The sequence below is a fragment of the Macaca fascicularis genome, chromosome 16 (assembly GCF_037993035.2).
Source record: "Macaca fascicularis isolate 582-1 chromosome 16, T2T-MFA8v1.1".
Taxonomy (NCBI): Eukaryota; Metazoa; Chordata; class Mammalia; order Primates; family Cercopithecidae; genus Macaca; species Macaca fascicularis.
In genome coordinates, this window is record NC_088390.1 from 75,212,578 (window position 1) to 75,239,314 (window position 26,737).

The 26,737-nt window shown below is 38.2% G+C and overlaps 1 protein-coding gene across 7 annotated transcripts in view; it reads right to left on the reverse strand.

The window, feature by feature from the left end:
• Window positions 1–440: 440 nt before the first annotated feature.
• Window positions 441–26,737, reverse strand: part of ABCA8 (ATP binding cassette subfamily A member 8) — an 85,657-nt gene continuing 59,360 nt past the window's right edge. For 3 of the 7 annotated variants that reach the window (XM_065531906.2, XM_045374503.2, XM_005584793.4), the window contains exons 21-39: window positions 23,271–23,404; window positions 22,569–22,706; window positions 20,363–20,470; window positions 16,398–16,568; window positions 16,079–16,192; window positions 14,258–14,377; window positions 13,393–13,458; window positions 12,854–12,945; window positions 11,663–11,783; window positions 10,924–11,041; window positions 10,181–10,272; window positions 6,571–6,731; window positions 5,675–5,750; window positions 5,507–5,601; window positions 4,664–4,783; window positions 4,302–4,442; window positions 2,846–2,925; window positions 1,447–1,502; window positions 441–1,328 (exon numbers count right to left, since the gene is read on the reverse strand). In XM_065531906.2, the coding sequence (XP_065387978.1) occupies window positions 1,230–1,328; window positions 1,447–1,502; window positions 2,846–2,925; window positions 4,302–4,442; window positions 4,664–4,783; window positions 5,507–5,601; window positions 5,675–5,750; window positions 6,571–6,731; window positions 10,181–10,272; window positions 10,924–11,041; window positions 11,663–11,783; window positions 12,854–12,945; window positions 13,393–13,458; window positions 14,258–14,377; window positions 16,079–16,192; window positions 16,398–16,568; window positions 20,363–20,470; window positions 22,569–22,706; window positions 23,271–23,404 (2,102 nt within the window). In that variant the 3' untranslated portion in view covers window positions 441–1,229. Of the gene's footprint in view, window positions 1,329–1,446; window positions 1,503–2,845; window positions 2,926–4,301; window positions 4,443–4,663; window positions 4,784–5,506; window positions 5,602–5,674; window positions 5,751–6,570; window positions 8,077–10,180; window positions 10,273–10,923; window positions 11,042–11,662; window positions 11,784–12,853; window positions 12,946–13,392; window positions 13,459–14,257; window positions 14,378–16,078; window positions 16,193–16,397; window positions 16,569–18,721; window positions 18,946–20,362; window positions 20,471–22,568; window positions 22,707–23,270; window positions 23,405–26,737 lie in introns of those variants that run through there. The other 4 variants (XM_074020256.1, XM_074020255.1, XR_012426073.1 and 1 more) reach the window with 3 other exon arrangements.

Below are 26,737 nucleotides of genomic sequence, written 5' to 3' on the forward strand. Positions count from 1 at the left end.
AATGGAGTACATTAAGTCTTGACAGGGTTGTAGGATTTACTCCAAATGTATATATAAAAAATAAGACTTATATTTCTTGGTATTCCAAATCCCAGCATATTTCTGTATAACACAAAAGTTGAATTAGACAGACAAAGTTAAGCCCAAGCAAATAGAAATATGAGTATTCTTTTCTATGTTAACTGTCTGGTTTTATGGCTGTAAACGTGAAGGAGTGCAGTACCAGGAAGTATGTAGAGTTGGTGTTTCATTGTTATACTTGGTAAACAAGGGTAATAATTAGGCTAATATCCCAAACGTTAGCTTAAATAGTATAGCAGAAAATTCTGTTATGGGTCTTAAAGTCCAGTAATTATGCTTATATTAGAAATTATTTTTAATGAAATTTGTAAGTAGGAGGCCACCGAGTTAAGAAAAAGACACATGAAATAGAGAACATATTTCAAAACTACATATATGAGGTTTATTTCACATTTTATACCTACTCAGTCATGTGACCTGTTGCTACATTTGTGAACTTTCTGAAACCAAGTGACACATATCCACAAAAGATCAGTTACAATATAGACATCTACATTTAAAAGTCCAATGAAAATGGCACACAGTTGGGTTACAGAAATAAAAAAAGTACAATATATTTGAAATAGTAGGTTTTTGGTTTTCAGTTTATGCCTACATCATGGTGTTAGCTGTGGAAATGTTATCAACTACATTGATATCCGATACTATGACCCATGACATTTAGTATTTTTAGCAATAAGAAACACACTTAAATCTATTTCAAAAAGTATGACATGTTAAATTCTTAGGAAAATATCAACTTTACAAAGTATCAAACACCCAGAAGAGTAAACGCATGAATTTCTCAGTCTAGGTTAGAAAAAAATGTTTTAAGATTTTTATTTAAAAAATTTAAACAAAATTTGTTTAGCATATCTACAAACTTATACCATCATATAAAAGTAAATTTGTTTATTCGGTATCACACAGAAAAATGGAACCAGGGCGGCCTGCAGAGATACAGAGGCTGTGAGAGGAGGTTGGCTTAGTCAAATGCCTCTGTCCACACTGACACGGCACTTACCCATCACCCATACCTCCTTCCACCACACGAAGAACCATTTCTGTACTTATAATATAGTTTCTAAAAATAGAACATTGATGCTATAAAAATAAATGTATTAAAAAAGAACACCACGGGTTTAAACAGGAACACAGAATTTGGGGTTTTAAGGCTCTTCCTTGGGGAGGAGCTTCCACTTCACCGAGGAATCAAAATCCTCCTCAAAATCACCCAGCTCCTGCTCCTTGGAGAGCTCCAGGAAAACCTGAAAGGGAGGGAAGAAATAAAGAGAGGAGAATAATGCCATACTGTCTTTGCAGCTCCAAGTGAATACATTATACACATCTACCGTGGATGATATAGAATCACTAAGAGTGACCCACCTGCTCCAGGGTAGACTGTGAGAGGCTGTACTCCTCTAGGTCAAAGCTCTGTTTAACTGCATAGGGATGAACATGTATTAGTTCACATATTTCATATCTAGAGGTCTCATACACCAGCATATAGTGCAAAGGATATATATTTTTAAAATCTTCAATAAATAGGTTAAGGTGATATTCATTCATGTCTTAAGTACATCATTCAGTTAAGAATACACCAATGCATTTATTTAGGTTTGGGAAAAAAAGTGCTTGGACTATGCTTGTATGTGGTGCAGTTTTTGTGAACTGTATTTAAAGGAGAAAATGGTATTGAGTAAGCTTTCTTTCTTGCCTATGAGCCAGTGGGTTTTGCACATTCAACACAGAAAGAGGTGGAAGCCAGGCACATTTTGAAAAGGCTTGCATCAGAAGGTTATAGAGAAGGATTTGTGAGCTGTTTTAGAGAGCAGGTATCTTCACGGACCTCTATCCAAAAACCATTGCAGCTTCCCCTGATTGGGTTAGAAACTGTTCTTATTGACCAAAATAGACTGGGAGAGGCAGTTAGGGCTCTAACAGGAGCTCGGCAGATTGGAAATATGCCACCAGAAGTTTCAGGTCAGTACTGGGCTTGTTGCCAACCTGAAGAGTGCTGTGAATGACCACATGGCCCAGAAAGTTGGATTGCTCAGATCCATCAGAGCATGAAAAGAAGATGCATTACTGTGACCACAGATGCTCCCAAGGAGAGAATCAGACAATTCCTGATGCTCTAGGAAGTTAGACAATTCCTCTAGAACTAGAAGACCTGAATCTCTTCCTTAGGGCAGGGGATAAGCAAGCAAAGATATATCACTGAGCAGTGACAATGAAAATAGCATAACAAGGGGGTTCTGACTAGCACAGTTCAGAGTAGCAGAGTTAATGAGCTAAAATTGCAAGGAAAACATGAGCCTGTGATGACAGATGCAGGGCAGTTAGTTTTAAAATGTGACAGATGCGAGGAGATTGTTTCAACGACCAGACAGGAGTCAGTTTCTTAATATACAGCCTAAGACAGTAAAATAATATGCTGGTCCATGAAAATTTAATTTTACATATATATGCATAGACATTTCGAAGAAAAATTTTCTTAAATGCATATATAAATGAGTTTTGACTTAGGTTGTACCAATATATGTGAAAAATACATGACAAAACCCCACAAAGCAAGTGAAAACAATCACTCTCATTATCTCCTGGCACAGACACAGAGAATCCCTCTAGCTCCTTGATTTTGGTCTTACTAAAATTCAATTTGAGACTGTAACTTTAAAATTTAGTGCATTTTGTCACATTTCATTTTTGTCATAAAGATGATTATTTTACAATTCGAAATTATCTTCTTTCCAGGGTCTTATTTCAAAGTCATATTTCTTACCCTTCTCTAATTTGAAGAAAGCTTGGGCTAAAGGTCTCACATCTTCCACTGGCAACTTATAAACCATCAGAGAGGAGTACCTGAGAGGAAAGATCAATGGAACAGAATAGAGTGCCATATTGTTTTGATTTGTGTAGCTTTGTATATGGGTTGTTATTTCTATAAATGAGAGTCAGTTTGGTGTAGGAAAAAAGGATAAGGTGAGTCGATATTAATCAAAAGGAAGCAGTTCACAAGGAGAACTGGGGGAAGGGAGTGTAATACTCAGACAGTTTAGTGTTGTTGGCCCCTTGGATGGAAGTGAGTAGGGGCTGTCCAGATGATATTTCAAGATTTGCAAAAGTCACCTTCCACCTTATTTTCTAATTGAATACTTGATCTTCAACTTCAGCCTTCAACGAGGAACTTATACTGCATAGTTTCTTAAAGTTCCTCAAATAGGGTGGAAATCTAGATATATTTCCCACAAGTCAAATATCTCTCCTTCTCCTCCATCCTACTCAAATTGCCTACCTAATATAGGATAATGTAATTGAGCCTCTGGTTAGAAGAGCAGGAATTCAACACCAAAAATGTAGGCAACAACAATTGTTAATATTTTGTTTCTCGGATAAATGTTTGTCTTTTCATCATTTGAAAATTAGGAAGATGTACATTTCATTTCATAAGACATCATTACATATGTTTATGGTGCATCATTCTCACCTATTTTGCTTATTCCTTGTGGCTTCATGATGTATTTCTATACAGCCAAGAACTGGACATTGAATTATAGCATTGCTTTTCCATTTATATTACACTGTAGAAATATATTTTCCCATATTGTTATTATTATGACTTATTTCTCCTTGTTGTTATTTTTCTCACCTAACTCCTAAATTATCTATCATCTGCTATAAATTCTAGGTGTTAAAAATGATCCTAAGGCTACTCTTTAATTTTTTTCTGTCTATGAAAATAAATACATCGGGATGGTGCTGTTACCAGAATTTACATAAAATTGGAAATGTTAATTGATTTGAAATAAAATAATTAGGTTTACCTCTTGGTTCTGCCACTTGTTAACTCCTTATGTGACCTAACCTGTCTCTCAGTTCATTTCCTCTTAATAAAGATAGTAATCAATTTCAATTACAAAGGTCCCTGTAAAGGTCCCTCACAACCCTTTTTTGAAGTCCACTCACTTTTTGCTGGAATAGTTATGTCTACACTGAAAAATCTCTGTAAGTTTTGGATAGGATAACACAATACCAGGACAGTCCCTGGCACATAGTGGGACCATGACACTTGCTATATCAGCTCTTACGTCTGCTGTCTCTTCTCTGGTTTACTTCCGGCAGAATCCAACAAATAATCCCTTTCTTTTAGGTTTTCCTTTTGAATGACTATGAGTCAACATAACTGACAAGTAACATTGAACATTTGGTACCATTTCCAAAACAACAACCACGTTTACCTTTCCTGCCGAGCAGCCTGGGGGAAAAGCCTCAGGATCTCCGCGTGGAGGGGCTCCACTTGTGCCAGGTTCTTCACCTTCATCTCCAGCAGGTAATCTTTGCCAAATTTGCTTTTCAGGTGTTGGATGGAACCGATACATCTGGAGGTAGGAGGAGGATGAGGTCATATGAGAAAGGAGAAAAAAAAAATTCAGTATAATGTTTGAGAACCTTGATTTGCTGCTAGCATTGTCTCAAGGTCCCTATTGTTAGACCTGGGCACAGTCATTTCAGCTGTTTTCAGTGATCTCTCCCTGCCCACAGACAACATTTTCCAGCAACGCACCTTGGGCTCAAGTGTGGGTCCAGGACAGGCACTCACCTCAACCTCCCGGACACCATGATGGCCACTCGGTCACACACAGCCTCAGCCTCTGCCATGTAGTGGGTGGTCAGGAGGGCGCCCCTTTCCGTGTTTCTAAAGGTGGCCCGGATGGCCTGCCTATAATGTCAAGAGATGATTTGCAATTTAGGAAATCCTCTAATTAATCAGAAAGAGATAGAGAAAAGAATTTTTAACTGGCATGCATGTGAATAATTAGCAAAAAGAGATTAAGCAAAAGAGGGTTGTTGGTAGGGCAGATAGGATGAGGAAGGGCAAGCTAGTTGAGAGCTGTTAAACTGGAATCATGCATTGGAAGAGGGGTGTTTACAGAACACAACATTCATTACAGGGTTGTATTCAAAAAGAAGCGCTAAGCAAGAGAGGTTTGTTTATGAGAAGTCTGTGTGAAGGGGAACAGAATGACATAAAATTTAACAACAGCATCTCACGACCTAGTGAGAAGAAAATAAATGCACAGTAAACGCACACAATGACAATCACCTTTATACCTTAATGAGAACTACTGTTCTCATGCTCAGTACGGAACACTACGTGATTGTGATCCAGAAATGCACCTAAAAGATCAACTGAGCACTTATGAAACTCAAGAGTGAGACCTACGGGCCCTAACAATGGTAATTCTTTCTTCAATAAGAAATGTTTATAAAATATTATCAGGGAAAGATTTTTTTTCAAAGTATTGGTTTTACAAGTGACATTGATAGTTTTTTTTTTTTCCTCCACAAAAAAGTTTAAAGGACAATTTTTACAGAAGAAAAATGGTTCACAAACTCCATGCAAGTCATCCACGCTGGCCCTGACCGTGGTAATGTTCCTCACCACATTTGCTGCTGCCCCTCGGGGTCCATCCCGGTTGACGGCTCATCCAGAAGTACCACTGACGGGTTCCCCAGGATGCTCAGGACAAAGCACAGCTGCAACGGGAGGAAGAGCCTATCTGGTTCCCATCTATGGCACTTGCAGAGCAACACCAAGCCCTGCCCGTACCTTTCGTTTTATTCCCTCTGACAAGGTCTTCACAGGAGACTTCAGCTGGTCCTGCAGCTTGAGCGCATCCACTAACCTGAAGGAAACAGGAGAGCTGTACAGTCTTCTTGACAAGGCGGAAGTAGATAAGAGGATAACCCAAGCAAGGGTGGAGGAGCAGAGCTCAAAAATGCAGTTCTGGAAATACATGTGGTGGTGTTGGGGGCAGTATGGGGGAAGGAGGGGTGATATTACTGGCTGACTTGCTCCTCCACAAAAGATAACGTTGCCTTTTGAAGAAATAGGACATGTCATTATATCCAAATAGTTGTTCTATGACAGTCCAAATTTTAGTATTTTCTATACATTTTAACAATGAATAATTACTTTTTAAATTTTAAATTTTATTATTATTATTATTTTTGGGGACAAGGTCTGACTCTATCCCCCAGGCTGGAGTGCAGTGGTGCAATCTTGGCTCACTGCAGCCTCTGCCTCCTGGCTCAAGCCATACTCCCACCTCAGTCTCCCAAGTAGCTGGGACCACAGGTGCACACCACCATGCCCGGCTAATTTTTGTTTTTTTTTGTTGTTTTTAAGAGATGAGGTTTCACCAAGTTGCCTAGGCTGGTCTGAAACTCATGAGCTCAAGCAATCCACCTGCCTTGGTCTCCCAAAGTGCTGGGATTAGAGGCATGAGCCACTGTGCCCAGCCTTTTTAAATGTTCTTATTTAATATGAGAAAGAAACTTAACACTTTGACATCCAGGAAAGGAGTTTCTAGTTGTAAATCTACCCAGCGTGACCTGGGTCAGCATTCAGAGTCTCCCATCCTGAATTTCCTGTGAGGGTCATCACTCCCAACCTTCCCCTCCACCCTCCCTTGGGTATAGAACAGATGTGGCTCCTCTGTGTACCGTGTGATGGCAACCTTGGCATCCCCTTTCCTCAGCCCTTTCACGGCGGCGTACACCTCCAGGTGCTGCCTCACTGTCAGGTTGGGCCATAGTGCGTTCTCCTGAGGGCAGTACCCCAGGAACTCCAGGGCATCCCCTCCACTGCTCCCTTTCAGTAGCACCTGCAGATGAAAGTTCCCTCTCAGAACCTACATTATGCACTACTTCTTTGATTATATCCATGACATCTTTCTCTTCACAAACCTAGAAAAACTAGAGGAACTCTAGGACCTCATTGGATTTAATAATCTGTAATCATTTTGCATTGGAGAAAGGCTGTCAGAGAGCAAATACATGAAAATAAGTGTGTCCACAGCCAACAATCCAATCTCAGCTGAAAAATCCAATATCCCATAAATGTGGTGCCTGTCCATCCTGGCCAACAGTTGATATCAATTTTTTAAAATCACTGTCAAAATGAAACATATTGATTGAGTTACTATTTAACTTCACTCATGGATCAACATCTTTTGAGTACCTCCTATGTAACGAGTGCTATGTTGCCTGTGGGTACAGTGGAGGGTGGAATAACTAGTGCCTCTGTTATCAGGAGTTTTAATTCTACTGAATGAATCAGGCAATAAACAAGTAGAAAAATCAATACACAGAGTAAAGACAGATCAAAAGTTGTGCTGTTGTGGAAATTCAGGAGGCTGGGGTAGAGAATAACTGGGGAAGTGACAGTAGGTAGGGTAATTAGAAAGAGCCTGTCTGCTGAGGGGCCATTTCAACAAAGAGGAGAAGATGCTAGTCATGGAAAAAAGGCAAAAGGCAAGGAATTTGGGGCAGAGCAAAAAGCAAGACCAAAGCCCTGTGCAGGGATGAAGCTTGATGTGGAAGCTTGACGGGGAGGACAAAGATGAGGCAGGAGGGACAGGGAAGCCAGCTCCTGCAGCTACCCGCAAGACAAGGAGGGTTGTGTCTTTCCAGCCATAGAGCAGCAAGTGGTCACTGAAAGTATTTAATCAGGAGAATGTATGGATTAAGACAAACTCACACTGGCTGATCCAATTAAGCTCATTTTGTGATCCTTAAATGGCTGGCTTTCTAGTTCAGATCAGACTTACCTTTTAAAGGATTTCATTCCAATGTATTAATGAGCAGTTATCTCCTTCCTCCCATGCTTAATGAGGAATAAAATACCGACTTAGAGCCCAGGTGGTGACTGAGTTGGAGGGTGTCCATGATTGAAGTTAAGGACTAAGTTAGAATTGGCCAAGCCACCAGCAGAGAGGCATCTTCATGAACATCCGCTCTCACAGTGGCTACAGAGGGATTGTGAATGTCCGTTTTCTCTTCTTTCTTTAGTGGGATATTTGTCAATAGCATTCCAAGCTGTCTTTTCCTTTCTTGGCTTGACTACTAGCCCCTTTCCCATGGTACAGTTCGACAGGTATCTGCTTTATATTCTGTTCTGTACTTCCTCTGGACATTCTTTGTAAAAGCGTTCTTAAGGTTTTCTATTCTCTGCCATAGAATTTGGGAGAAAATGTTTTATCTCTACCACATGATGTCTCTCTTAGATAAACCTGAGTTCTTTTTCTGTTTGCCTAGCCACCTTATACAACTAAATTGTAAGTACAATTAAAGTCAATTTCACCTCCTTGTTTCTCATTTTTGATATATTTCTTGAAAACACTCACAAGAAACAGTTGCATTTGCACAGAAATGTATGTTCCAATAACTAAGCAGTTTGTGAAGGACAACTGTCTAATACAGGTTTTTTTTTTTTAAGTTTTACTAAAGAGTAAATATTACATACTGGAAAGACAATGCTCACTAAAAGTGCAAATCCATGTGACTGATGGCAGTATAAATAGGATTTTATGAATTCTGGCATTAATTTCATCTCTGATGCTGGACATTCTCTTAATGCCTTTAATAATTACCCCTTGAAGGTGGCCGCAGCCTGTCTGCAGCTGCTGCGGTGAAGATGCCATCTGCAGCAAGGGAGATGTCTTAATGCCTTTAATAATTACTCTTTGATGGCAGTGGCAGCCTGTCTGGAGCAGCCACAGTGAAGATGCTGGCTGTAGCAGGGGAGGTGTGACTGGGGCTGTGTACTCCGGGGGGCTGGTGGGCGCCAGAAACAGGTGGGAGCCTTGCCCTTTACTGAATTGGGGCATCCTTTACTGAATTTCAGGGGCTGGTGCATGCTCCAATTTTGGAGCAAAGTTGTGGCTGAGCCCAGGTGCTGTTGCAACCCTGCTGGGTGTGTACACACCCAGGGTGGCACCAATATGCCAACCTCTTGCCGCCTCAGCCCCCTCTGGACTTTAGGCCCTGACAAGTGTGAGAGGGAGGCCAGGAGGGTGCTGAGGGCAGCTTGGCACAGACCTGCAGGTGCCCCTCAGCACAAACAGCCTGGGTGCTATAGATGGCATGTTGATGGCAGGAGGCACACAGGCTCCTGGGTAGAAAGGGGTGGTTCTCTGGTGAAACTCCACCTTCAAGCTAAGGAAGGCCTGAAGTCTGGGGGCCAGGCTGCCAGTTCTAGGTGGAGTCTGTGGCCCAGAGTGAGAACTTATGGTGCTTTTTCCAGGCCTGCCCAAGGCTACTCATGGACCAGTTGGCACACACTTCCTCATTTCTGAGCCCATAAAAATCCCAGACTCAGTCAGATTCACACAGACATAGGGACTACCAGCTGCAGAAAGCTGCTACCCACTTTGGGTCTCCTCTCTAGTAAGAGCTGGACACTCATCAAGATGACCTGCCTGCAAATAGGAGACCCACTTTGGGTCTCCTGAGAGCTATTCTGTCACTCAGTGAAGCTCCTCACCTCCAGTTGTCCACATACTTCATTCTTCCTGGACATGGGACAAGAACTCAGGACCTGACAAATGGTGGGACTGAAAGAGCTGTAACACAAACAGGGCTGAAACACGCCCCCTGCTTGCCATGTTGTGGGCAACGAGGAGAGAAGAGCTGCATCCCTTCAGGGATCCCAGGCTTAGGGGCTCCCCGAGCCAGGGCTGTGACACCTTCTTTAGGACTCTGTGGTTCCTGGCACTTCCAAGCTTCTGGGTGCCACCACGTTTTTCGGTGCCTGCAGTGGAAGCTGCTTGCAGTATGCCTGGTCCAGCCACAGCCTTACACGGAGCTGGTGCCTGTGCCTGTGCCTGTGCCTGGAGCTGCCTGCCCTGCCACAACCAGCATGCCTGGCTGTGTGCAGCAACCAGACCCCATGCTTGCTCACACACCCATCACCACTCTGTGCCTGGCTCACTGTTGGCAGGCTTGGGATCTAGGCTGGTGGCATGAACAGAGTGCAGCCTGCTGAGCTGAGTGGGCAGAAAGAATGCAGTGGGTCTGAGCCAAACTTGGGCAAAGGCACCACCAGCCACAGAGGTTTTGACTGGAAAAACGACACCCTAAGGATTCTGTGACACCCTTTCAGTGCTTAACTTTTATGTGCATTTATGTGATAATTCATGAATTTATTCTCCTGTGTATTCATTAATCACTTCAGTTATCTAATGATTAAGTGACATTTGTTGTTTTTAAGGTCATCAAATCTTATAAATCTATTTCACCATTAAATAACATATTTTCCACATAATTCACCTACCTGTCCAGCAGTTGGTTTTGTGTCTCCAGTTATCACCTTAATGGATGTGCTTTTACCAGCTCCATTGTGTCCTAATAATCCTAAAACTTCACCTGAAAAAAAGGTTATACTTAATGTTTATCTATTTTAATGGTAACATTAAGAGTAAAACATGGTTGAAGTCTCACTATGTGACAAGCATTTGCTATTAGTTGTCATTTAGTTGTCACAACCACCCTGAGAAGTTATTGTAGCGCCTTCTTATGCCATTGGGGCAGAAGCTCTCAATGATGGGGTTGCCTGCGCAAAGTCACACTGATGGGAAGTGGCAAAACCACTCTTGGAAGCCAGGTGTGTCATATTCTCTCTCCTGTGATCCTAACTTTGGTGCAATATTGGCACAAACTGAGGTCATCTAACACTTGCTGGCCAAGCCTTCAGAGTGTGCTAGCACATCTTGTCCATTAACTTGTGAAAAACAATGAACATTAGGTAATCAATTGTGTTCATTTAATAGAAATGTTATGACTTCAAAAGTTCATCTTATTAGAGAACTTATGGTTTCACTGTAGATGTGACTAGGCTCCTCTTCATGAGGTGAGTTAATTTAAGTTAGAAAGGAAACATGTAAAGGAGGCTATTATTGTCACTGTCCTCTGGGTCTGCATGTGAACCAAGAGGTGGTATCCAGAATAATGCTCATTAGGAATCAGGAAGCTCTAAGGAGGGCTCTGAGCCAGCCGTGGAAGATCCCCATGGCCAACCTTTTCTAACACAGAAGGAGACATTTCTTGTGGCTATCTTATTCTTCCTCTTGGAAAAACAGCCTTTCCGCTTCCCCACATACTCCTTGCGTAGACAGCTGGCAATGATGACTGGCTTCTGTAAATGACAAGAAGTTATGTCAGACCTTAATTTTCTCCATTAGCTTTGAAACAAAATTCCACCTTCTCATTAGTTGGACCCTTTGTTGCCCCAGTCATGCATCAAAGAAGACCTTCTATTTGGTGACATGCTTCTTGGCCATGTCCCTAGCCTAACACTTGGTTTTGGAGAGGAGAGATTGTCATTTTCCTCTCCTACAAAGGCAGTTTTTTCAGGAGCACATTATTTTATACAGCTTGCCTGTCTTTCAGAACAAACAGGAGCAATGAGACGTAGAGAAGCACTGATTATCCTCAAACAACAAAACAAATGCTGTGGGCTGGACCTGACCCTGAATTTGTACTGTGCACTTTCTCCAACAGGCAATGATGTTTGTTGCTTAGTTCAGTTTCTGAAATTCTTTCTTGGCTTTAATAATTTCTATTGCACTCTATTTTTAATTTATTCTAAGAAGAACAAAAGAGTTAATGTGACTTTTAGTCTGCTCATTTAATTGTAAAAATGATGACTACCTACTAAAATAGTGATCCTCATTTGTAAGGAATAGAGAAACTCAAAATCATTAGAGAATTAGACTGGTAGACTGACTAGTAAAAAAACCTTTGTGTAATGTTTTACCTCATCAAAATTAGTAGAATTCAAGGCATTTGCTGTTCTCACTCTTTCCATCTGAACATCTTCATCTTCTCCTTCTGGTTCTTCTGGATTTTGACACACATCACTGCTTCTTGGAGAAATTCTAGAATCAAAACCATCCATTAATAATTGATTTCTGGCTTTCATTTTTGTGTCAAAAGTTGCATTCTTTAAAGCTTATGTTTGAGCAGTATGAGCAATTAACAAACCATTATAATCTCCCTTCACAACTCCCATCCCCTTACAACCTCCTTGCTTATCTTATCTAGAAATATGTCTTTTCAGTATCAGTTTTAACTTGAAACCGATTAGCTGACAAAGAATTTTTATATCATAACTCAATGGAGTAATTTTTCTGGGAACCATAGCTTTGACACCAACATGTTGACATCATTATGTTTTCATGAGGAAAATGGGCCAGAATATTTGTAATCAGGAGTTTCTAGCAAAATACAAGTTAGATGCTTGATCCCTCATTTCTTTGGAATATGTGGCATATTGACCTTTCCTCTCCATTCTACGTCTGATCATAGCCAGGATATACTTATTCTAGTCTCTCTTCCCTTGAGTGCCTCCTTCATACTGATCTCAGAAGATTAAAGGTCTGCTCTCATCTTGGCAGTCTCCCATCCAACTTTCTGTAATAGCGAAAGATGAAACTGATGTGGTACGGGAGATACAGAGGGAGTAAGATGCTTATGGTTGCTCTTATTTGTATGGTGCCAAAAATAGTCTCAGCTTTTAAGTCCCATTAATAACCAAACCGGTCTGTCATCGACCGGCTGGGATGCTCACTACCAGGAAAAGAACACAGCTATTGCTGTCCTTGGCCAGTGGATCATTCTGTTCCTTCCTCCTGGATGGACAGCATTTCTCCCACTGGCATTATACTGTTTGTTAGGTGGGACCGGCCACATTTAACTTTCCCCAGTGCTCCACTGTGGACAGTGGCAGACAGAGCCTTAATACTCCATGCTTCAGGTCTGTTTCTTCCATTAGATCATAACCTTCTTGGGTTTAGGTATCTGGATCTGCATTATTTGTATGCGTCCATGGTTCCTACTCCAGCCTATCCTAGCACACGGCACCTCTTTGTTAATGAATTGATTTATGCATGAAAAATATTTTACGATATTGATCAACAAAATAAAAATCTGATTTGTTTTTTCCAACCTAAAGAAAGGATCCTTTCTCATTGATTTCTTTCCAAACTTCCATTCCAGACATCGAAGAATAAAAAGAAAAATGATAAAATGAAGGAAAGGCTAGGAATAAAGAGAGACACATGATTAGAAACATAAAAAGATAATTGTTCAATATCAGAGATGTGCTATAAATAACTGAACTTCTACAAAAATGCATTCAGTGAAATAATTACAAATTTCTAATAACCTATCTAGCAAATTGTGAAACTATCAAGTTCATTTTCAATCTTTTTTATAGAAACATAGGAAACAACTATACTTATGTGATATCATTACTTTCTCATCTTCTCTAACAGTTGTACAGTGTCCTTAAAATTTGGGAGGCACATTAGCTAGCCAGTTGATCTTTGTAAAAATAATTCTTCCAGATTTTACAAGCATTATATCTCCTTGGGCTATAGATATCTATATCTTTACCTTAATAAAAATGTTTCACAGTGTGTACAGGAATGAAAATTATTAAAATTAGTAAAAAGCGATAATTTTTAAAGAAGAGTGTGTTCTTACAATTAGGAATACCAGAAATGGCTGTACATCCATTCGTTCTTCAGACAAGAGAGAAGAAAAGAGAAGCTGCAAAAGAAAAGACAATTGCTAAACTGGGAGATTTTTGTTTCCTGAAATTTGTCCACATATATGTGAATTGGCCCTAAACAGCCCTGCTAACATTTGACCATGAATATCACGTTAAGTGCCCTTTCTAAAGTGTAAAGCAAGGGGCTATCTTCTTTCCTCCCAAGGTCTATGAACTTTCGTTTGAAGCAATAGGATTTATCAATTACTAATCACATGGCAAGAGAATCCTGGAGATCCGTGCTAACCTCCCCAAACAGTGAGAGACAGTGTTCATTCTTCTCACACAGAACTTCACACACCTTCCTGTGCCTATTGTTTCTCTTTGTGAGGCCCCCTTCTCTACCTTTCCCCTTCCCATAGATACCTCTTCACTCATGTACTGTAACTTCCTTTTGCAGAACTATAGGTATCAGTCAGCCAGAAAAAAGGACTTTGCTTATATTGGGTGCTTCCTTAGAACTCTGAAATCCCAAAGATTATGGACATTTCATTTACTTCCTTCTAAAGCCGAGCATATCAAGGAGGAAATAAGTCCCCACATGAGTGTAAGGACTACTCTATTTCCCACCACCGCTTAAACCCTTCCTCCCCATATATTAAGCAGGACCAGATTTTCCATTACCAGTCAGCTGGAACATATTGTCTTATCTGGGAGAAGATCAATTGTATTCCAAGAGGTAGAAATGTTTGAACTCCATGCACTTTAAACATGTTGTAGTAGACCTTCAACACTGGGCAAAGTTTCACAGTTGGTCATCAGTTTCAGGGGACTGGGACAGACTGTGTCATTACTTACATGAGAAGATAAGAACAAACAGCCAATCATTGTGGCAGGTGGTATTAAAAAAGTGAAGATAAATGGAATATCACTTTCAAAGACATTGAATGCAAATCCAGCCACAGAGAATACAGTGATCTAAAAAAAAAAGCAAATATGAAGGTTAATCACCCTGAATTTCAATGTAAGTTCCAAATCGAGAGGCTCATCTTGAAGATATTAGTAATTTCAACTTCAATCTTGCTAACCAAGCTGAAATCAGTATATCTCCATTAACAGTTTATTTTAGTGACTTAGCCAAATTCCTTTGGCCTAGAATTTCACAAATGAGATATCACTTGATAAATATAGGATGTGATATGTAGAATTTCTTTCTGTTTTTTTTGTGTGTGTGTGTGATGGAGTCTTGCTCTGTTGCCCAGGTAGAAGTGCAGTAGTGTGATCATGGCTCACTGCAGCTTCAAACTCCTGGGCTCAAGTGATCTTCCTCCCTCAGACTCCCAGAGAGCTGGTACTACAGGTGCATGCCAACACACCCAGCTAATATTTTTGTATTTTTAGTAGGGATGGGGTTTCACCATGTTGCTCAGGCTGGTCTGGAACTCTTGGGCTCAAGTGATCCACTGACCTAGGCCTTCCAAAGTGCTAGGGTTACAGGTATAAGACACACCCAGCACCCATACATATAATATTTTAATTAAAGTAGATAAACTTTAAAAAATAAAAGTAGATGAGTAACAATCTAAGAAAAAAATTGAAATTGATATCTAACAGGAATAAAACAACAAAAATAAAAGGTAAGACTTTTGGTAACTATACCAATGGGGAAACAAAAGTATTTAACAACATGGAATGGCTTAAGCAGAAGTACTAAAATAGAAAATTTAGGGATAACAGGAAGTGATAGGTACACTTGAAGCCCTGATATTTTACCTTCTAATACACTGCAATGACTACTTAAAAGTTTTTGTACTTTTAATTTCTCTGTGTGCAAACCATCACCTTTATGGCTATCAAAGTATTCTTCCTGCAAGTTTATCTCTAATCCTATTTGTGTTCTGCACTATGAGCTTTTAAATTCTTCAGCACATCATTTAAGGGCAGCCAAGATTTTATTTTTTGCCATAACCAGGACCATGGCCATTGTGCATCTTGTTTTTAGTCTATATTTAGGCGAGATTATTACCAGTTCCTAGGATCAGCATGGGCTTTTCCTCTGCTGGGTTTCTGTTCATTATTTCTATTTGTGCCTCATACTTCTCTCAGCTGAAATTTTACTCTTTTTCAGATTTCACCTTTTAAACAAAATCTCTACTTTCATTTTCATAAATGAATCTCTGTTTTTCATGGACCTCTTTATTATTCAGTTGTATAATAGACTCTTAAGATGGAAAATAACTCATGACTGTTTTAATAAGTGGTTGCTTACTCATCTGTTTATCTTTTGGGAGCTCTTTCAGGATTGAAACTGTCCGTTTAATCTCTTTCCTCCCATTATCAGTCTTAACTTGGACACACTGCAGAAGTCAACAATTATTTATTGAATTAATAATTTGCTTTTTGGCATCCTGAAATCATAGGAAATTAGAATAGATACTCTTAAATTATACACATTTTCCTCCTAATTTAGACAAAAGAAGGGAGGCTTTATGGAATTAATTCTCATTAGGGAGTTTGGTGAAGCAATTTCTAGTTTTAACCATGCTAGTAACTGAATTTGTACTCTTGTGTTTATTATAGACAATAATATCATCATCCTACAGAGGGCAAAATTTAAAGGATTAGCTCAGAATTGTATATTAAATATATACAGTATACATCCACAATAAACATACTTACAACATAGAAACAAAATGACCAAATGCCACTATTTTTTCTCCCCTTGTGAAAGATGAAGGAGATCACGTATGTCATGAAGATAAGGGAAAAGGAATAACCGACAGCACATGGGATCTAAAATCAACAGGAATGTGAAGCTTAGTTAAATACAAATGCAATCAAGGAAAACATTTGGGATTCAAAACATTGTCATAGCCCAGGATTTTATAATTCTTTAATTTATGACCGTATAAATATTGATAGAAATATTTCAAATTTTCAAATTAAATCACACAATGATTTTGTGAATATTGTCACTTACTTGAATATTGTCACTTACTTGAATAATATGAATTATTGTAAGTAGCATGTCTTCGAGGTTTGAAATGTAGCTCATTAAATATATAAAAACGAAGACCAAGAAGTACAGGGAAACATCCACCAGCGCCTGCCCAAACCAGTAAGCAGAAGGGGAGAGTCCCGAAATCCGTAGCTGGGACCGAGCTCTGTTCTAATTAGCAGACAGCAAAGATACAGAGTTTGTGGCTTAAGAAAATGTGGATTATGCAAGGAACTATTCAAGCAAAATCTTTATTTGTAACAATTCTAGATTATGTCTACAAATGTAATCTGGACTAAGGGATGTGGATAGTTACAAACATAAATAACCAGTCTGCTGCTTTAATGAACTACACTGATGTTCATCACACACCTGGTAGAAATATGTAAAAGAAGACCTTAGAATAATCAAAGCATTGAACACTGCAGCAAACAAAATAGTGATTTAATGCCTTACAGGGGGATAGGGGTGAATGGGATGGACAGCTTATTCCCTTAAACAACTACATTCTCATCACAGTGATTTCTCTCTCTCTTTTCTCTCCTTCACACACACACACACACACACACACACACACATAATTGCTTTATCCTTTAATTGGAATAAAAGAAATTGGGTTGTTCTGCCATAGTCCACATTCAAATATTTATCACTCATTCAAATATTTATGTGTATCTACATAAATATAAATACATTTATAAATGTAAATGTATTTTACATTATTTGTCATTCTCTAAATAAACATACTAAATTACATATTTTAAAACTACTTATGAAGTGATATGGTTTTCAGTATAATCAATAGGTTTATACATGAAACTATTCTAACAGTTGTGAATTTTTTTTCTTTTAAAAAATACTTAAATTCATTTGTTGATGGGCTTTGATGAGCTAAATGATGCTCCTGCCTGAGACATAATTTGACCTAAAGATTCATATCAGAGCCTGCCTACATCAGACACAGGTCTATGCCGGTAGTTGAACTGGTAAAGAATTGATGATTGACTCAACACATGAGTGGAGGCAAGAGAAGAATTAAGGATGATTTTGGGATCTTTAGGAAATGACTGAGCATGTGGTGCTGCTATTTATGGAGAAAGTAGTGAGGTGGGGGAATACATTCAAGTAGCTCTACATTCCGTTCTGTTTTGGAAGCATGAAACTTGAGACATCTGTGTTGCCTACAGTGGAAATGCTGAGAACAGAGTTTGTATCAACATTGGAGGTCAAATTAGATACAATTAGAGATCTGGGGTAGAGTCAGATCTGGGAGTGACCAGCTGGTAGAGGGGATTCGAAGCCATAGAGCTAGATGGGTTTGCCTAGGACAGAATGGCATCTAACATGAGAAGACAGCCAAGGGCCAATATCTGAGGATTTCCGAAATTAAGAGATTACATATAGGAATGAGAATCTCCAAAGAAGACAAACAATGGACAGTCTTAGGATAAACATGGTGAAACTACGGCATCACAGAAGCCAAAGAAAGAGTTCATGTTTCCTATGGAGGAAGTTTTAAAGTTTGGATTTACACCAGAATGACTTATAGTTACATCGTACTAGTAAATAGAATTTCTTGAGATTCCTGCATATTCCACATGAAAAGGGAACATTACGTAAATCTTATGCTTTTTGTGGGCACTAGAGAGACAGAGAAAACGAAACAGATGAAGATGACACAGTGAAGATGCTTACACAAGTTTTCATAGATTTTTTTCATGAAGTCACAAAAATGGGAGTTGGCCTGGGTTGATTAATCATATAAATTCACCGCCTATGATTGCCACTCAAAATCTGGCTCCACTGCAGAACTACTGAATCAGAATCATCTTTTAAACAAGATGCTCAGGTAATTTGTGAACGCATTATAGATTCATTTGGATTAATGAGTGTCTGTAAATAAACATTTGTAAGTTGTCAGTTCAATATTGAAATTTTCTCTTATCTTTTCAAGTTCTCGCATTTCCAAAAATATCATTTCCATTTATTTCAACAATCTCTTTTTAATTTTGGGGGCATAATTCTCAAACAAGAAAAAGTACCCATATTAAGTATATAGTTGAATGAGGTCTGATGAATGCATATGTTTCTGTACCACCATCATAGGCAAGGTATAGAACAACCCCTGAAGTTTCCCATGATCCTTTGCAGTCAATAGCCTTTACCACTGGTTACAGGTGACCCCCCACACCCCGAGCCTGCCTTCTGTCACTACAGATTAATTTTACCTTTCTAAGAATTTTATATAAAGTAAATCATCCTAATTAAAAGTACCTAATTATTTGTGGTTATCGTTCCCTCAGTGTAATGGTTCTGAGACTCACCTGTGTTGGTGCATTTATTAGTTGTTCCTTCTGTTATAGTGCTGAATAGTATTCCATTGTATGGCTATATCAGAATTTGTTTGTCAGTTCACTGCTTGGGGGACACTTGGGTCTTTTCGAGTTGTTGGCTGTTATGACTAATGCTGTTCAGAACGTTAATGCTCAAGTGTTTATGTGGAAAGATGTTTTCTCTTCTTTTGAGTAAATACTTAGGAGAAGAATTGCTAGGTCATAAGAATAAGTATATTTTTAACTTTATAAGAAACAGCCAAATTATTTTGCAAAGTGATTGTACAATTTGCAGTCCCACCCACAGTGCATGAGAGGTCCGGTTTCTCCACATCTTCATAAACTCTTGACATTGTTGGTCATTCTAACACTATTAGTTTTATTGAGTGTGTAGAGCTATCTCATTGAGGCTATTTTCCTGATTACTCGTGACATTAACCATCTTTTCATGGGAATATTTTCCATCTGTACATCTTCTTTGGTAAAGTATATACACAAATACTTTGTCCATTTAAAAAATCAGGCTATCCTCTATTACAGAGGAATGAGAGTTCTTTACATATTCTTGATACAAATCTTTGTCACATATATAAGTATTGTGAATATTTTTCTCCCAGGCCGTGGTTTGCCTTTTATTTTATTTTATTTTTAAATTAATTAATTAATTTATTTTTTGAGATGGAGTCTCGGTCTGTTGCCCAGGCTGGAGTGCAGTGGCACAATCTCAGCTCACTGCAACCTCCGCATCCCAGGTTCAAGCGATTCTCCTGCCTTGGCCTCCTGAGTAGCTGGGATCACAGGCATGCACCACCACACCTGGCTAATTTTTGTATTTTTAGTAGAGACGGGTTTTCGCCATGTCGGCCAGGTTGATGTCAAACTCCTGACCTCAGGTGATCTGCCCACCTCGGCTTCCCAAAGTGCTGAGATTACAGGCGTGAGCCACCAAGCTCAGCTGCCTTTTATAATTTATTGGTGTTTTACAAAGAGCAGAAGCTTTTAACTTTGATGAAGTTCAAGTTATTTTTTTAAAAATGCTGCTTCTTCCCTATCTGAAAAATATTGCCTATCACAAGATCTGTGATTCATTTCAAATTAATTTTGTGCATGGTGTCACGGATGTGAAGAACATTTTTTTTTCTTTTATTCAGAATGATATCAAATTGTTCCACCACAGTTTGCTGAAAAGTCTAATCTTACCCCCATTTAAGTTATTTGGTAATTTTATTGAAAATCAATTGATATATGTGTGGGCTTATTTCTGAAATGTCTATTTCATTTAAAATATCTACATAATTATTCTTAATTAATACAACACATTCTTAATTACTACAAGTTTGTAGTGAGCCTTGAAATCAGAAACATATTTTCCAGCTTTGCTTTTTTTTTCAAAGTTGGTTTGTCTATTCTAGTTTGTTGGCATATCCAGATAAAGTTCAGAATAATTCTCTATTACCTATTTATCTGTATATTTCAACTTATAAAACTTTCTTTTATTTTTATACCTTAGAATTTATGTCTGAATTGGCTGCTCAGTTAAGCATGTATAAATATTCTTATGAAAAATCCTGTAAAATTACCTTCTGCTTCTGACTATGCCAAATAATGGAAGTTGCAATTACTCATTATTACCTTATAATCATCGATGCTGCTCATGGCAATGTAAGGTGGGCAACTCGATGTTAAAACCAGCCAGAACATGATATATGCCAGGAATGCGATTGGATTGTCCTGTCCATTCTGAAAAATTCAAAGAATACAATGAACTGAATGAAGAAATTTAAAGTTCATTTTCTGGAATACAGTTTTAAAATTTTAGATTAAGTTTACATAATTCTGCCTTAGGTCCCTTTTGAGATTCCCAGACTCTTTCATTATCCTTCCAGTTTTGACACTTAACTTTTGGCTTTATACTCAAATTTACAGATAAGTGACTGAAGAAAATGAATGCACTGATAACATCTGGAAAACAATAAGAGCAAGATTTTTCTCTTTTCTTGCCTTATGATTCTAAAATGTATTTTGGTGCTAAATAATAAATTATAATTCACAGTTGACACATTCAATTTCTTAGCTGATCTTTATCTCAAATGTGGCAGCTTGACTCAAAAAATATCTGACATTTTATGGCTACAGTGATAATAAGCTAGTTTTTTAGGTATGAGACCTGATAAATATTGGTTAAAGATGCAAAAGTAGAGATGAAAAACTAGAAGGGAGAGCAAAAACACCAAGAAAACCTTTGCCCTAGTTCCATCTGTTGTTGCTCCTGTTTGTAACAATCTTTAAGGATAAAAGACCACAAACTCCCTTGAAAGCCAGTCCCATGTTATTTTCATGATTCACATAGTTGCTTCTTTGATTAAACACATCACTGAAGAAAGTTCTAATCAGACTCTGGTGGTCTTCAGCTTGGTCACCAGAAAGACACTTGCTAACCATAGATGATAAGATTACAGCTTGTTGTCTGGTTGCTTCCAGAACGTCCTGAGTACTGGGTAGGTTTAATACTTAGTGGCTTAACTACTAAATATATATACACAAATGGTATATATACAAATATACACATACTTTGTCCATTTAAAAAATTAGGTTATCCTCTATTACAGAGGAATGAGAGTTCTTTACATATTCTTGATACAAATCTTGTCACATATGTAAGTATTGTGAATATTTTTCTCCCAGCCTGTGATTTGTCTTTTATTTTATTTTTAAATTAGTTAATTAATTTATTTTTTGAGATGGAGTCTCGGTCTGTTGCCCAGGCTGGAGTGCAGTGGCACAATCTCAGCTCACTGCAACCTCCGCATCCCAGGTTCAAGCGATTCTTGAACTCTGGGCAGGATAGAAGCAAGTTCTGAAACTCTGCGAAACTCTGACTTTGGGGGCAATGAGCAGGTAAAGCAGAATAGAGAATAAAATGAGTTGCTGGGGATATTGGTTAAAGTGACTATATCAGGCACATAAATACAAAGTCAGCTGAGCTGGTTGGTATCTAATTAACTCTAGTTGAACAGGATATCTTGATAGACAGAAGTCTGAGGCAATTTGCCCAATTACTGTATACTGCTCTCAGAAACCAGAAAATTGAAAGATGTTAAAAATACATGATCTTTGTGTTCAAAGAACTCTCTGAAAGGGAGAAATGTATGTATACAATAACTAAAAATGAATCATTACGAACTGTGATAGTTATTCTGGTTCTAAACTTAAAGGGCTGTATACATTTCGATTACTTGGACCTTTTTTAAAAAATAGATTCCCTCCTCTCACCATGCCCATGAGGAAAAGTGGTTTGATTGGTTTGAAGTAGGCCAGGGGAATTAATATTTTTGACAGGAATCTGCAGTAATTCTAATGTAGACAGTCTGCAACTCTAGCCTGAACTTTGTCATGAATTTCTTTTGTAAAATTTCTAAAAATAATAATGAAGCTCCTTCCTTCCTTTATTCTTTCCTTCATTCTTTCCTTCCTTCCTTCCTTCCTTCCTTCCTTCCTTCCTTCCTTCCTTCCTTCCTTCCTTCCTTTATTCTTTCCTTTCTTTCTCCTTTGTTTCATTTATTCACTATTCTTGTGCTGGTCACAGTGCTGTATGATTTCATTTTTATTGCTTCATATTCTCTTTGAAAAAATGTTTTGTTCGTTTTATTTTACTTTAAACAAATTGAAGCTCTGAAAAGGCATTGATTTTCCAAAGTCACAGAACTAGAATGAGTCCAAATGTTAATTTATTATGCAGTGGTTTACTCAATAAAAACAAGATTCCAGCCCTTAAAAGGGTGATCTGGGAGATTCCTGTTAGAGGAAAGTCAGGAATTGTACGATTATATATACTTACCTCCAAAAATGTACTTCTTTCAGTTTGGATATGTACTGATGGTTTAACCATTCCAAGTAGCCCATTACTAACAATGTCCATAAGAACTGGGAAGCAATTCAATCTTTTGGCATTGCATGCTACTGAAAAGCTGTAATTCTAAAATATAACAAGTAAGGATGTAAGTTTTCAAATATCTTCATTTTGTTCTCTAAAATAGTCAAAATTTGACATTTAAGAGGTTATACTTTTCTTGTGGTGTCAAATAATCAAAGTAAAAAGCCAAACACTGTGTAAGTAAAATCAAACACTGTATAAGTAAATCAAAATATGTATATAGTAAAACTAAATCATGTAACTGATATTTAGGACACCAGATGTCTTGCTTGAGGTTAGCATCATATGTTCAGTGTTTATTGTTTAAGAACAAAACAGAAGTTTTGGAATACATGTATTATAAAATCTTTGAGGGGAAACAAGAAATTTTTGAACTTACACATGGTCTTGATAGTAGGTATTCTAGAGTAGGTATTTTGCTAATAGTTTGTGCCAGTAGACAATGATGGATATATGAATTATTTATGCCAGTGAATACAATTCACTAAGTAATAAATGAAAACAGTATTTGCTTTCCATTTTTATTTCTTGAGTTGAAGGCCTGAGTATATTGATATTATGTTAGCTTTTCACATTTTTCAGAAAGATTATTAGAGACCTGCATACCTTTTCACTACCACACACTGTGATGGCTCCATTATAAGATGGGTCATCTGTGCCGTTTCTAGTTCCAAATGCATCCACTTCTAAAGCTATGTTCTGGTGCTCCACAGAATGTATGAAGTCATCAATGCTTGCCCCTAAGGTGTAGTTAAAGATAGTAGGTATCACAAAACTAAAAAAATTAATGTCAAGTTGTGTAGTCAAATTACAATTAATGTCATTATGTGATGCAGTAATATGGACCATCAGGATATTTTCTACATAAAATGCTTGTTAATGTGAATTAAAATATCTATTTATTTCTCATGGAATTCCTTTATGATATTTTTATTTGCTTATGATTATTATTAATGTGAAAGATTTTCTTAGTTCCAAATGTCTTTCAAAATAGATTTCTTTCTAGACTCTTGCAATGAATGGCCATAACCAATAAGGCTTTAATGATACAGAAAACTTCTATTGATTAACCACCAAGTTTGCTAAAAGCCATTTTACTACTGCTAGATTATTAATTAATTTTCAAAATTTTCTTGATACAGGAAGACAACATGTAGACTAGCAATGTGAGGAGCTCTGCAGACCTTCTCCCCAGAAAAACAATAACATAAAAATTCCTAAAAAACCAACAAATTAAATTTTTTTGAAATTGTTCTAAGAGCATACAGAACATGATGACACACTTATTTAATAAAATTTATTAAATCTCAGTAAGAGCACTGAGAAATTGTGGCATTTGAGCCACAGCCTGATCCCTCCACTCCCCACTTGCTTCTCAGATCTGTGTAACAGAAGCTTCACTCTGAAAGGGTGTCGGCAAGCACGCAGGGATCCTTCTTCCCCAAGTCCAGTTCAGGGCTATAGTATCTTCATGGGAGGGGCTTCCCATCAACTTTTCTCATTTCCCCACATCTATGTTGCAGAAGATCAATACCAGGCAAGAGGGGCTAAGAGATCTGGAGTTCTCTTCCTCCACCCATTCCCTGATCCTAAGGTGGAAGCTCTACCCTAGGAATAAGAGACCAAAAACACCGGGACACAATAATCTTTGTGCCATCTCACGTGTAGGACAGAGTTTCCATTATAGGAGAGGCAAGCTGAGAAGACCAGAGGCCACTATCCCTGCCAAGTACCCTGCTCATAAATCAGGGGCTCCACACCAAGAGAATCAGGCATGATCCATGCTTCCAGCTCTGAAGCAATGGTGAGATTCTTGTTTCAGGGGCAGCGGCAAGCCATAAGAACAGTACGTGCTGAAACTCTCCCTGAAGAAACTGACTTTAGTTGGAACAGAGTTTGGGGAAGTTCAGGCCTAAGAGTGCACTAAAAACTGTCAAGATTTTGTTGGTAAGCAATTGACAGGAGATTGCAATTTACTCGGTTAAACCGTACACCAGCTAAAAGTTTACTAGAGAGAGCAGCAAACCAGAGAGTTAAGAAGAGCCCTTCTGTGGAGAGGACAAACCTCAATAACTGGCCTAGAAGACTTTTCCTACAAACAAGACCATATTTATAGTAGTGCTCCCTTATCCATGGTTTCACTTTCTGCAGTTTTAGTTACTTTTAGTCCACTGCAGCTCTAAAATACAACATGAAAAATTCCAGAAATAAACATTGTGTAAGTTTTAAATTGCATGGCATTCTGATCAGATGGATGAAATCTCATATCGTCCACTCTGCCCTGTGGAGGATATGAATCAGCCCCTTGTCTTGTGTGTCCACACTGCATATGCTACCTACTCATTAGTCACTTAGTAGCCACTTCTGTTATCAGATTGACTGTCAAGACATCACAGTGCTTGTGTTCCATTAACCCTTATTTTACTTAATAGTGATCCCAAAGCACAAGAGGAGTAATGCTGGCAATTTGAATATGTCAAAGAGAAGCCGTATATTGCTTCCTTTAAGTGGAAAGGTGAAAGTTGTTGACTTAATAAGGAAAGGAAAAATATTGTATGCTGAGTCTGTTAAGATATACTCTGAGAGCAAATCTCTTCTGTAAATAGTGAAGAAGAAAAAAGAAACTCATACTAGTCTTGCTGTTGCATCTCAGACTGTAAAAGTTATAGCCACAGTGCATGATAAGTGCTTAGTTAAGATGGAAAAGGCAATACAATTGTGGATAAAACACCTGAACAGAAACGTGTTCTCATGGATGGCCATTAGGTTTGCTACTATCTATGGCTTCAGACATCTGCTGGGGATCTTGTAATGTTTCAGATGAGTGGGAATTACTGTAATTGGATCAAACTGTGGAGCAATTTATGCACGTGGGCATTTTTGAAAACAATAGGCCAATCAGCTTGCTACTGGTGGTGACTAATAACTGAATGTTATACCAGTGGAGTTAGCCAGTTTAATGGAGAGATCAGGGAAAGACACAAAGAAAGGTCTGCTAAATCTATTGCCATCTCAGGGGAACAATGCACATGGCCAAAGTTATGCCTCTGAAGAACAGCATCAGAGTTGTATAAAGTAAGGGAAATGAGCAAACAATAATAACAAGCTTCAAGACAAGTTGGCGATCATTATCCAAAGTTGTTACAATGTATGACTTTAAATGTCCAGTTTTCAACCAAAATTATGAGACATGCTAAAAAATAAGAAAGTGTCACCCTTATACAGGAAAATGGTAGGCAACAAGAACAGCTTTTGGAAGACTGAGATAGCAAACTTGAAAAACAAAGACTTCAAGGCAGGTATTGTAAGTATGCTCAAAGAACTAAAAGAAAGCAAGTTTAGAGAAGTGAAGAAAGGTGTGATGACAATGTCTCATCAAATAGACTATACCAATAAAAAGTTTTTTAAATAATAAAGAACCAAATAGAAATTCTGGAGTTGAAAGTACAATAATTGAAATGAAAAATTCACAGAAGGAACTCAACAGTAGATTTGAATGATCAGCAGAATTACAGCAAACCTGTAAACTACAGACATGAAGACAGATTAAATGGGAAATTATGCAATCTGAAGAACAACAACAAAAGAAAACAGAACCTCAGAAAAATGTGGGACATTATTAATCACACTATTTCATATGCAGTGGAAGTACCATAGGGAGAGGAGAGAGATAAAGGAAGAGAAAAACAACCACTGAAGAAATAATGACTGAAAACTTACAAAATTTGATTAAAAACTTTATACATCCAAGAAGTTCCACCAACTCCAAGTAGGATATATGCAAAAAGATCCAAATCCAGGCACATTAGAGTAAAAACAGTGAAGACAAAGGCAAAGAAAATGTTTCCTTAATGATGTATCAGGAAACACCAATAAGAACCCAGCTGATTTCTCATCAGAAACAAAGGAAGCCAGAACACAGTAAAATGACATATTCAAAGTGCTGAAAAAAAAATTCAGCAAAACTAGCTTTCAAAGATGAAGGTGGTAATAGGTATGATGTATACTGTTTGAGTGATGGTTACACTAAAAGCCCAGACTTCACCACTACACAATATATCCATGTAGCAAAA